This window comes from Etheostoma cragini, chromosome 7 (assembly GCF_013103735.1).
Source record: "Etheostoma cragini isolate CJK2018 chromosome 7, CSU_Ecrag_1.0, whole genome shotgun sequence".
Lineage (NCBI taxonomy): Eukaryota > Metazoa > Chordata > Actinopteri > Perciformes > Percidae > Etheostoma > Etheostoma cragini.
In genome coordinates, this window is record NC_048413.1 from 8,272,435 (window position 1) to 8,285,873 (window position 13,439).

At 39.8% G+C, this 13,439-nt stretch overlaps 1 protein-coding gene across 2 annotated transcripts in view; it reads right to left on the minus strand.

Annotated features, from left to right (window-relative positions):
• Window positions 1-13,439, minus strand: part of LOC117947900 (metabotropic glutamate receptor 4-like) — a 183,845-nt gene that overhangs the window by 34,391 nt on the left and 136,015 nt on the right. For both annotated transcript variants that reach the window (XM_034877261.1, XM_034877260.1), the window contains exons 4-6: window positions 4,287-4,422; window positions 1,360-1,514; window positions 391-531 (exon numbers count right to left, since the gene is read on the minus strand). In XM_034877261.1, the coding sequence (XP_034733152.1) occupies window positions 391-531; window positions 1,360-1,514; window positions 4,287-4,422 (432 nt within the window). The remainder of the gene's footprint in view (window positions 1-390; window positions 532-1,359; window positions 1,515-4,286; window positions 4,423-13,439) is intronic.

Consider the following 13,439-nt stretch of genomic DNA (forward strand, 5'->3'; position numbering starts at 1 on the left):
ACACTGGGATGAGAGACAGGCTTGGAGAGCCCACTGATTTTAACGACCTGAAAGCTTGTTTCTAATGGGCTGATTGGATTTACTATTGATTATGTTTTCAGCGCATGCAGTGGCATAGTTTTGTGATTGATATTGTCACCCGCTGCAAATTGAAGAAACCAAGAGACGAGTAATGGGAACATTAATTTCTTTTGGACAAAATTAGAGATTGTTCTTCATTTATCTACACCAATTATATTTAACCTACATTTGAGGGGCATTGTGTGTGCACACACACGCACACACAATGTATCCTATTCACAGCAAACCCAATCAATATACCGTACTTGGTCATTGATTGAGTGCTTTCCATTGACCGAGTGCCCTCTCTGCTCTTGAGTGTAGACTCACTTGTGCATTTTTTGATGCCAGATCCTTTCTTCACAGCGTGCCGACTAAGCTTGCATTGGAAGTTATTCTCCCAGAACTCTGCAAACCAGATATTCCTTCTGTTGTTCTCTAGCGTTCTGCTGATGAAGTAGCGATCAAAACCTGAAAGAAATAAGATGGCATTAGGATTACATAGATCCCGTTTTCACAGTTGAATATGGTAAGCAAACTGTAAACTGTATTGGGCCTGTCGTAGTGGGTAAATTTGGTGAGGATTCCAAATGAGCTGAGCATTTACTCAAAGCCCAGCTAGAACAGAAGCTTTTCGATCAGAAATATCAGCAATCCCCAAAACAAATTGGTTTGCTCTTAGCTAAACAACAAAATTGTAAGCAGGAAGTCACTTTTTATCAAATTCAATCATCCATTGATATACTATAATTTCACTGATCTGACTTTCATAAATTATAATCTGCATGAGATTGAAAAAAATGTTTAATCAACCTTGTTCTGGAGAAAATCTAACAGCCATACTGGAGTATGTACAGTAATCATCCAATGACATGGAAACCAAGGGAAATCTACTGTTTGTTGTTTTCCCATGTCTACATCATCTACAGGCGGTTTTATTCCCACTTTATAATCACTTTGTCCCAACATAGTTGAAAAGTCATTAGCTCTACATATACGATAATAGCATAAAGAAAATGTACCCAGTATGTTACAGTATTAATTTAATCAATATATAAAGTAAGAAACCGCAACAACACATGCCCAGTGTGGCTTTACATGTCGGAAAACGACAGTCCATCCCACTAAAAATTATTTATGTTGAATGTAGAAGGGAGATATGATTAGTGGAGGCAAACATACACTGCAATAAGCAGAAAAGTGGCAGACATATCAAGGTTTTATTTCATTAAAAAAAACTATGTAGGAAAAATAAACTTATGAGCCTTCAGTAAGGTAAAGGAAGTGTGTCATGAATACCTTTAATGGACTGTCGTTTGGGTAGGATGGTGACAGCACCTTCTGCCATTTCCTCCTGGTTCAGTATTGGGGAGATTTTGGAGCCCCAGCTGTCTGAACCGACCCAAATGAAATGGCCGGTTTGATTGGCCTTCTTAGCTGCCTGAAGGAGGCGCCTTTGGGACAGAGGTGGAAAGCAATGTTAACTTGTTCCATATCATGCTGTGTTGTCACTGTTTTCATTTATATTCTGTATTTACATGCACATCGGTGATAAATTACCAGGAAAAGAAGGCTCCTATTTTAAATGAGCCGTAAAGGGGAAATGTAGCTGTCACACAGGTGATTCCATAACTAGGATATTCTATTCTGAGTCTGGACGAAGTTACACCGAGGCCCTTTGGTGTAATTAAAAAGCCACCATAGACACACTATCCATTCCCGGGCCAGAGTAGTTCTTCTTGGCTGTGGCAGAATGACACCCTGGCCACATTTGTCCAGGCTTGTTGCCAATGGAAGTTTGGGGTGCTGTAAAAAACTGCCAGTGAGCTGTTCTGTAGCAGCTGAATTACATCAAGAAAGCTTGAGCACAGCAACATAAAATTTAAACACTGCCGCCTGGCATGTGAAGCATCACCAACCCTGATATCTGCCCAATGCGGCTTCAGCAAAACATATAGTCAGCATTTTTAAATCTCACATAAGACTTTGTAGTTAAAAAAGAAGAATACATTGTTTTAAAAATAATGACTACAGTTTTTTGTAATATGTAGAGTGGGCAAGCAGTGAGTCATCTTAACTTTGTCTTTTTACTAGAACTTTTGGGAACTTCTCTACCAGTAAAGTGTCTCGAAATAACTCTTGTTATGAATTGATATAAATTGAAAAAAACATATACAAATTGAAGTGAAATGAACAGTTTAATAGCCCCAGGGAATATGTTTTGATTGGTAATGATTTTCCCATTGTCTGGTCTCTCAGAAATTTAGTGAAATGAATATTTCTTAAGTCAGTTATGCACTTCGTGTAAGAAAACTGCGAAAAATGGATTTTCTCACAGGAGAAGATTACATAACCGAGCCCCGACTAGACAGGCTGAAACACAGTGAGAAGTAATGTTGTGGACGGGCGTATGCAGTACTTTACATTTCTCTCAACCTTTTACCAAGTTCAGTTTCCAACTTGCAATACGTTTTTTACTAAAACTGCAACAAACGTTATTTTACGTACCTAATTTTAAGTTAGAATTTCAGGTGATAATTAATTGAAAAGGACAAATGCAATATGTGCTATTGAAAAAAACAAAAGAAAAAAGAAATCCGGTGGAAGAATTACATTTTCACATAATTAAAGCGCACAATACAAGATGATTTAATGTTATGAAGCAATGTCGTTTTCCCACAGAGCAAACAGCAAAGGACAAACATACCTACCTGCCTAGATTAGGAAAAGCAAAACCACAAACAGTAATTATCTTATTCTCTTTAAGGCTGAGAGAAGGCAGTATTTTATATAAATATTTAAGTAGCACATCATAGGGCTCCTTCAAAACAGCTCAAGTTTCTTATACTTTCTATGTAGACAATTTGGGGTTGTTACTAGGCTGCTGCCAGCTCCCATTGACTGGGTTCAAGGATAGAGCAGTACTGCAGTGCTAAAATCCCCCTGGCTTTCTGTAATTCCTATATATCCAGACTATTACCCGTTATCAGGACCGGATTAAGTCAATGAGTACTGGGACTTCTGCCCTGGTCATCATCAAGAGACAGCCCCAAATCACCGCCCACTTCCACCAGGGATACACTGGCCTACTAACTGGTTGCCGGGAAACCCTTTCCCTTACAAAGCCACAACAGTGCTGTGTGTGTTGATTCAGCCTACAACTAATTAACTGGTTCTCAAAGCGGACTATCCGTCTTAATAATAGATAATGAATTTTAATTGATACATTTGTGTCCCCGCAAGGAAAGCAGACGCACTGTTGTACTTTCCTACAGTGTGGTCAAAATAGAAGGGGACAACAATGAAGCTGTCCATGCTATTAGTTAGATAAAAAGGACACAGGGGTGGACAAAATATTTGAAACACCTTTCTATATAAAGCGTCTTAACACAACACCATAATGAAATGTGGCCTCAAAAAATGACCATGGAGTGCAGTTATCCGCTCTCTGACCATCTCAACAAAAAACAATGTTCTATAGCAAGGGTAGTATCAGTGGTGGATGTCATACTCCGTTAGAAGTAAAAGTCTTGTATGCAAGTGCAAGTGCAGTATTGTGGGCAAAACATATTCATTAGGTAGAATCGCCCCATACAAAATGTTTTGTATGTAAGATCTTGACCCGTCACTGACTTTGTCAAATAAATGAAGTGGAAAACTTCCAGCAAAGAGCAAGTATCTCATAATTATACTTAAAGTGCTCATATTAAGCTTTTTGCTTTGCACCAGTGGGTAGCTGTTATTTAATAGCATGGCTGTTCCATTGTGTTGCATTAGATCACACCATTTCTTAGTGCTTAAAACTACTGTACTTGTGTGAAAACACTGTCTCTGACAAAGCTAAAGAAACTATGAATACACCCAACGATGATCATATTGGCATTTACAACTCATAAATATTAACATGCTTGCCGCAGACTGTTTTTCAGAAGGAAAAAGCCAATGTAATTTCTTTATGCACACAGAAGATTTGTGACATTTTAACGCCAGCTGCAGAGGCAGCCTCAGGTGAAGACATTTCTAAACAACATTTATCACTTAAACAGGTTTGAAAACTCTTGCGCAGCTTTTCTTCAACTTCTCAAAACTCAGGACTGTATTTTTATCCAGACAAAGTGGCAGGTAAATGTTATGAAGGCAGTATCAAGGGGTGGTCAGAAGTGGTTGAGATGAGTCCGGTTTAAAGTTCTATTCAATGACAGCAATTAGGATTCCTCTGCACCCACCTGATGTCATCCTCATTGGCAAAGATGATGACTACTCGGGCGTTGGGGTTCTCACTCAGCCTTCGAATGATCTTGTCAAACTCTCCAGTCCTTGGCTCACGCGGTATTTTCACAGACTGGGAAATGCACAGACCACCTAATTGGAAAGCACAAGAGAAAACATTTCCAAATCAAATGGGTTTAAGAAGATGAAACTGCCTTTTCTTCTGTAAAACTCCTGAACTGATCTTGTTAGCTTAGCATACAGTTTAACGTTAAATGCATATTGATTTTACACTCCCAGATGTGTTTTTTCAAACTCTTGGTCACCAGAAATATTTGTAGGGTTCTTGGATTTTTTCCTTACTTTTAACACACAAATCCTCTGAACTTTTTATGATACATCCACTAATAAATGTGCACAGGTACAATATTTCACAGCATGAGGGATGCCAAGTATTAAAAACAATCTTTCCTTGGACCTCAAGGGGCAACTTTGAGACATAGAGACCCATCAATTCAGTTTATGGTCCTGCCAGTGAGACCGGGGGAATTTGGGAGCATTTGGAAGTACATTCATTTTGTAATTGAAAACTGGTTCCATTTGTTCAGTCATTTTTCTTATAACGTTTCATTTTGTAAAAAAAAAAAACTGTTTATTAAATGGCTTCTTCTTCTTGCCTGAAGAGTATGCCATTTTTGAGAAAGAGACAAAGAAGAAACATTAAATAAATAACATATTTCCAAAACAATCAGTCAAAGAACGTGCTGGTAAACCTATGGCATTGGCCAGTGGCATTGATTAGTTTGGTTTAGATTGTTAGGCACTGGCCAGCTCAGCACCTACAGTACAATAATTCCCCATCCAATCAGTTTAACGGAGCCCCCAGCCTCTCAGAAATGCTCTAGTATTGAACACAAGTCGAAAGGCAACAGAGGATGTCCCCTGGTTACCAACAAGCAAAGGTGTTTTAATTCCCAATGCAGCACTTCAGGATAACTGTTTTGTTTCCCTGCCAAAATGCCACAGAGAGTATGTGCATGCTAATGAATTTCCCTTTTGTGACCCAGTACAAAGCCAGCCCAATGAACAATCAATGAAGGGATAATACCCTCTAGTTCAGTTCATGGCAGCCAGACTCACACCATAAAACAAAGCCTGGACCCTGCTCAGATACTAATAGGTTGGGAAACTGGAAATATGAGTAAAGAGTAGAGGACGCCATTACGTTAACAATGATGTTGGGCTGTTTTGCTCATGGGTACAAAAGTCACTTCCGGTTATGTCAGTGAAGGGCTTAAGTCAGTGGCCTGCAACATTGTTCTGATTGTACACTGTGGATGGATTTAATGATGTTTCCTTTCTCTTCAGACTCGTGCTTTTGCTATTTCATTCTTTTTTTTCCAGATAGGCTGTGTGTATGGGTTTCCTGTGGTGATGCATGTCACAGCTACAGCACGACATTTTAGGCTCATACATTCACTCGGCTGGTTAATGGATTAGCTCCTTCGTGGAGGAATAGACTCATTCCTTTGTGTGTACTGGCCCATGTCTTGTTGTGGTGGGGTTGTTCCCTCTGCATGCAGGCAAGATTTTATGTCACAGTTGCATCAAACCCCAAATATCCTTATTTTCCCAGTTGATAAACCTAAACATGAATATCACAATTAATTGGAATTAAAATAATCGCCATCATCACATACCCTTAACCATACCTAGAGATGGGCATGGGGAACTTACCATAAGATCATCTCTTAATGCAAATCAAGCCAGCTATTGAGGTATGTGATGATGTGGGGTTATTTTAATTCCAAAGGCCAAGGGAACTTTATCAGGATGCATAGTATCCTGATCCATGAAATAACTAGCCTTTAAAAATAAAAACCTGCCGGCCTCTATGCCGGCCGGCCTCTATTTAACATAGGGGTGTGTATACTTCTGCCTCCTGTATTTTAAGAAAGAACATTTATTTATATACAATACAGTATTCATTCACAAAAAAGAAAAGTTGTTTTTTTATTGCTCTTTTTAATCAATTTAAGCATGAATGTATAAAGTTATTCTAGCCACTGTTCTTCAGACCACTCGTACGTGTTTTTTTAGCCTGATCTGAGGGTGATATAAGGTGGAGATGGAAATGTATAATGGAAAGACACAATCCTAATGTTGTGATCACAACTGCATTTAATTTTGATTAATTACTTTTGTGTGCTCAATGCCAACTCTTTTAATTGACATTGGAGTCATCTATGACTTTCCTGTCTATCTTCTCCTTTTTATTTAAACAAATGATATGTACCTGAGCCGTACTTACAGTAATGGCCGCAAGTAATGACTGCTGCTGTGGTGGTGTTGGAGAACAGTCAACGTAACTTTTTTTACTGATATATACAGAATGTGATGCATCTGGCTGCAGATGTTTTACTAAGCAAAAAGTTAAAATATATTAAAGTATGCAGGCAAACCATTTCACAGGACACAATATGTTAAAGTCCTCGTATTATGCTCATTTTCAGGTTCATTATTATAGTAGGAGGTTATATCAGAATATGATTAAATGGTTTAATATATTAAATAAACATATTTGTTGTTCTGCACATTGCAGCTCCTCTTTTCACCCTGTGTGTTGAGCTCTCTGTTTTAGCTACAGAGTGAGGCACCTAACTTCTGGTCCATCTTTGTTGGGAGTCGTGCATGCGTAGAAGCTAGGTCAGCACTATTAGCCAGTCAGAAGCAGAGTATGAGGGCGTGCCACGCTAGCAGCTAGGCAAACATGATAAAGTGTGTTACAAAGTGACGCAGGTTCGTTATGGAAGTAAAGGCTGGACTACAATAGAGCGGTTGGGATCAGTTTGTGAACAATGTTTTCGGTTGGAGGTAGTATGTCCTTTGGGGTGGAACTTGGGTTTTTACACTTTGTAAACCTGTTACATTATAAAAGATATATAACACGATATAGGAAAGGGAAAGACAAAAAGCATAATATGAGAACTTTAAGGCTTCAATTAAACTGAAGCAGAGGTTTATTTGTCTACTTCTGTGTCATTACACTACCCAGACAGGCACATGGGAAATTTAGCAGCAGCAGCAGCATAGAAGCAGCTCTCTGCTCTCAAAGACTCAATCAATCATTAGAATTTATGTCTTTGCCTCACTGGTACTTTAGTCCCCCATTCCCACAACATCTGCTGTGTGGAAGCAGAGCACTTGTCATTTTCTTTCCTTCTCTTCTCACATCAGCAGCAGCAGGCTGTAGCATTGCTTAACCTCTGGGGGGAACACCAGGAGGACCAGGGGTATAAAAGCCCAGCCTGTGGGAGTTGAGGCACATTGAAAAAGGCCTTCCACGGGCCCAGTGTTGTATCTCTGTTGCCTTAAGGGTAGACACGGCCATTTGTTTTATAGCTAACACTACTCATTCATCCATGCATCTGTCCACCCATTCTTCTCTAAGTACAGGATGGTCAAAGACGTGGTCACTTAACTCAAGGACCCCAATCCAAACTCCATGACAGGGAGCAGCTACTTAACAACACACTCAATCCATAACTGCTCCAAGTATACATTTCTCTTTCTCTGTTCTGTAGGTAACTCTACATGTTTCCCTCATGGTTCACTATGTCAAGTGTTGGTTTTCATGACACACACAGATGGACATGGGGCGGCTGTGGCTCAGTGGTAGAGCGGTTGCCTGCCAATTGGAAGGTTGGTGGTTTGATCCCTTGGCCCTGCAGTCCCATGTCGAAGTGTCCTTGGGCAAAACACTGAACCCAGAGTTGCCTCCAGTGCTGCGCATTGGAGTGTGAATGTGTGTGAGTGTTTATCTGATGAGCAGGTGGCACCTTGTACGGCAGCCTCGGCCGCAGTGTATGAATGTGTGTGAATGGTGAATGTATCCTGTATGATGTAAAAGCGCTTTGAGTAGTTGTTAAGACTAGAAAAGCGCTATATAAAAATACAGCACAAAATACAGCACAGATACTTATAGTGCATAACATGTAATAATGTTTTCTTCTCAGTGTTTGCATGCTGTATCCTTTACACAGTTAATGTAGCTGTGTAGAGCGGCTCCTAAAGGACATTTTCATACAACCTAAGTGGCTTTTAATTGGTCTAGGTAATTATAGGCCTTCCATTATACATTGTAATGAAATAAGTCTCTTATGAGGCATCAGTTTTTCAATAATACACTGAGCTGGATTTCAGTTTTCCACCGGTAAGCATGCAGTTAGGGTATCTCCCCCTCCTGTCTGCACAACACTTCTAACCAGACTTCACTTGAACTGAACCAGAACATCTCCCACCTAATGGGACTTTGTAAATAGAGGAATTAAAAAGCCCTTAATTATAAATGTGTAGCAGCTCTGAAACCCCCCCACCGTTTACCGTATTGTTTGCGTCTCCAGAGACGTACAAGATCGTCGTTGATTAATTATAGTTATATATCGCAATTATTGGAAACTTATGGTAAAATTAATCTTCACATTAACCTACTTTGATCATTTTCCCAATGACCTGTTGAAGTCTGCCAAAACCCCAATAAATGATCTTTCCATAAACGTTAACCAGCTAAGTCAAATCTACTGTATTAAGCAGAGCATCCTTCATACATCATACTGCTGAAAACTCTCTTCAAACACTCATCCTATACCAGTCTGAGCATCTGAGCCACTGCTCAAAACCCACCTCTAAGAATATCTGTTGCTGAGGAGACTGCGAGCCTCCTCACTTGTGTTATCCATTGTCTGCCTCGGTCTCTGGTCTCCTAATAGCTCAGAACACTAATATTCCTTCTCATTTGACACCCGTGGGAGAGACCGTGCCGTCATAAACATTAAGTATTCCCTGGCACTGTGTTCAATTGCAGAACAGCTCTTGTGCTTGTTTGAAAGAAGTGCACAAGCACACAAATTACACCCAGGTGGGTGTTGTGGGGAAGGTGCAGGGAAATAAATAGCCTTTTTTTTTTTTTTAAGAGATGGCGCGATACCATTTTCTGCCTTCTGATACCTGAACTTGCGTCTGGGTCGACATGAGTTCTGATCCGATACCAGTGTGTTATATATTTTATCATGTTTTAACAGCTGTATACTGCTAACCCTGTATGGATGTGATATGAATCTTCTGTTTGTTGTCAGTATAGCTCAGGTTAAACTCTTTGTGAAACATGAACAAACACAAACAATAAATGGCACAGAACTTTCTTTTATCATCCAGTTTGACAGACAGTTACAATGGAAAAAGAACATAAATAAACCATTTTAACATAGACTTTCTTTAGGGCTTTAATACGTGGTATCTGATCGGTGCATAAACTCCAGTACTTCCCCCTTACCCTGTTCTCCAGCAGGCTAAATTTGCAGCTGGACAACAGTACTAGCTACGAAAATACGTAGTACGAGTTCTAAAACTAAATTAATGTTGCTTCAATAATTCTTAATTGCTATACGTTTGAAAAATCAAAGCTGAATGAAAACATTAACACCGTAGCTGTCAAACACATCTAAGGTATTGCAGTCCAGGGGTTTATAAATGAATTAAAATGAATGAATGTATTATTGACGTGAATACGTTAAAGAGGTTACTTCCTCAAGAAAAAGACACCATAGAGGAGGGAAGAGTAAACCGCGTCTCCATGTGTGTTAACTCAGCAGTAGTCTCACAGACTTTACTCAACTGCGCTGCGGTGGAGGGTCTGGAGAGTCCACACAACATCCTGGTATGGGAGGAAAACTAGTTTTGGTTTATTGCCATTTCTTTAAACCAATCAGTCGTTTTGGGCGTCTCCATGGTGCCGCTGCAAAGTAGCCTCAGAAAGGAACTTGTTTTGGTGGAACATGTGCTTGTTCAAAAGTTGATACAGAAAACTCAGATCTAGCTAGCTGTCTGGAAATAGTCTGTAGAGATCTGAGGAGCAGGTAACCATAGTCCTCAGAAATCTCCCGGAGTTTTAAATTCCAACACAAAGAAAGCGGAAGGTAACAGGACATCCGGCCAAAAAGCGGAATTTTTTAGGCGAACCTTAAGGCTACTACTCAGCTTCTCTATCTGTGGGCTACCAGCCCGAGTTGACCACCTATTATTATTTCTCCAAGCCCACCATAACTGGACCAGGCTAAAACCAGCCTTGGTACTGTAGCTGCTGTTTATTGTGGCAGCGAATGATTTGTTAAGCAACAGACACGATCAGTTAATAATTAGAAAGCCTGTTTGAGCTGTACAGAGCTTTGAATTCCCATCTGCTTTGAACGGCAGTGTTGTTCCATCTATTTATTGATAGTCCTTTATATACTGCCTGGCTGCTGACCAGTAGTCTAATGTACACAACAGCAGTGGTGTTATCTCAGTAGTTCACATTACATTATATAAATACTCTCAGGGGAGATCAAAGTAATGAAAAATGTGGTGAACCCAAACAATATGTCGACAGCACTAAATATATAAATAATAAATAATATCCCCTTCTCATTTTGTAAACTGTATACCAAATGATTTATGCAAATCAGTTTGATCACAGGCCTGTGATAAACTGGCAACCCGTCCAATGGTTCTTTCCCTTTCATCCAAAGCATGCTGGGACACACTCCGGCCCCCCGAGAGGCAGAGAAAATGGATGGAATTGATTTTAAACAAGAAAAAGCACAGTAACCGGTAAACGGGTAAAATCCTGACAAATCTCTGGTAGCAAAATGTTGCCGTAGAACAACAGGAAGTGTGCTGTGTTCTGATATTGATACAATATTCATTGATTGTGTTTGCCTCACTTATCAGAAACATAGCTGCCGGTGAGTGGTAGTTAAAGTCCGGGAGGAGAGTGTGAAAGAGTGGGCTGAAATATTAGGGTCAATGACCCTGAACAGACCATAGTCAGTTAAAGAAGTTGACCAACAGATCGCATTGTTCTGGACGGAGACCAGTGAAGGATTTTAGAAGCACTTTTCCGGTGATGGCTAGGCTTTACTGCGCAGCCTCCAACTGAGCTTGGCGACGTAGGTGTGACGTGAGCAACGTGTCTGAGAGTTGTAAGTCTTCTGGTAGCTGCGCCAAGAGAAATCTCAATCATTCCCAATCAGCAGAGACGGAGAGGTATGTGTTATGAGATAACATAGGCACTGGCTAATCATTGCCAACTAACATGCTAGTTAACATCATTAATTAAACCTAAACAGCCAATGTAAGTCAAAACTGTCTGCAAGCTTCTCCTGACGATACGTTGATTTGTTGAAATGCGACGGTACATCACGTGGTTATGACGCAATTGTTACAATATTTTTACAAAAGCGTCTGCTACGGAGCCATAACGTGAGATACAAGGTAATGGAGCCTTTTATACATTGGCGTCTTTCTTTAGAAATGAACAACAAACTAATAGTCTTGAGTCGCTTAACCCCTTGGATCAGACAAGGCCCCCCACCTGCTAAAATGTCCTGGAGCAGGACGAGCAGGACCCTAAATCCCACACTGTCCCTGAGGCACTGTTCTGTCGCTGGCTCTTACCCTACTGTGCAAGGCTGAGGGGATGAAAAGAAATGAATTTCTCCTCAGGGGATCAATTACACTATAATATCCCATTATAATTATTTTAGACTGCTGAGCCACAAAGATAGCCCAAACTACCAAATGTTTCTTCTCTGCCATATTATAGGGATGGCTCAGGTTGTTTTACAGACAGTAACTGACCTGCTCCTGCCTGCAACATGGGAAAAACAAAACGAATCACAGTAAAAATTGCTTTTCACTTTCCCCACCCAGATTTATCCTGATGGTCCAGGGGAATGAACCGACAATTTTTCTGGTGTGAACCAAATGACTTTCATATTAAGAAGATGAACGAGCCCAATTCCACCTATGTATCATGTGTAAATTGTATTTATTATGCCGAGCATGTGTGTCATTTTCCACATCCATAAGCCAACATTGTGTAAATCAAATACATTTTACAGTAAATGTCTGTACAGTTTTCATATAAAATGAATTTCAAACACATGAATGTGCCTGAGCCTGCTCAACCTATGAGGGACTTGTTGTGAGTCTACAGGTTAATATCTTTGAGCTGGGTTCACCATGATGTACTGCTTGGAAAATGAGTGTGGACGGTGGTTGAATGTGAGGTTGGTGAGAGTCAAGTTTCTCCTCAGACATCACTGAGCAGCACACAGACGCATGCTCTGTCTGCCTTTGCTCTGTTAATGTAAATAAGTATCTACAAAAAAACCCTGTAATGGAATGGAATGTAATAACATTGCAGTATGAATAACCTTATTGAAAATGTTTTAGCAAGTTTTGAATCTATTCTGTGGTGAATTTTGAGGCTGCACATTGTAATGTTGCTAAATTGGTCTGTATTATATTAGAAGATGTATTTGGCCTATCATTCATAAATAGACAGGAGGAAAAATATTAAAGGACTCTGACAAGGCATTAATATAGAGCCATGCCGCTAGTTTGGCTAATAATAATTTTAATAATATTTTCTCAAAAACAAGGATAACACACGCTGTATTCAGCTGTATATTTTCATATATTCTTTCAATAAGAAACTGGTCAAGTGAGACTTTTTTAAGCGTAGCATCACTTTCGAAAGCAGCATTTTTATCTGTACAATTTTGTATTCATAAAATTTTGAGGACATTGAAAGGGAAAAGATATAATATGTTGTAGGCTGTTTACTGTATACCCAGTTGTTAACTCAAAAGTGCACTTTCATAAGTGGATAATTTCACAAATGTGCCACAGTCTGAAGACCTTTCTGATTTTTCCTTAAAGACAAGTTTACCCTACCAATGCTTCTTAATAGGCTCGTTCGAGATGAACTGCGCCTCGCCTGTAAAGTGGACGAGAGCAGGCGGCGGCAGCGGGGGCGGGGACAGAAAGCTGCGGTAAAGTTGGACAGTTTCCAGCCGATTCCAGCCGCCTTCAGACTAGACAGGAAGTGACATAAACACTGTGGTGAGATCCCGATTTAATAAAATATAATCAGACCCACATATTAGCTTGAACACTGTCTCCAGTTGTTTTAATTATAACAGAGTAGATGTCAAAGTGCTCTACATGCAATCTGTTGCTGATTTTAATGAACAACACACTGTAGATGATCCGTGATCTGAACAGATTTAGTCTCTCTGACTTCTTTTTTTTTTTTTTTTTTTTTTTTTGTTTAACAGTTTTTATTG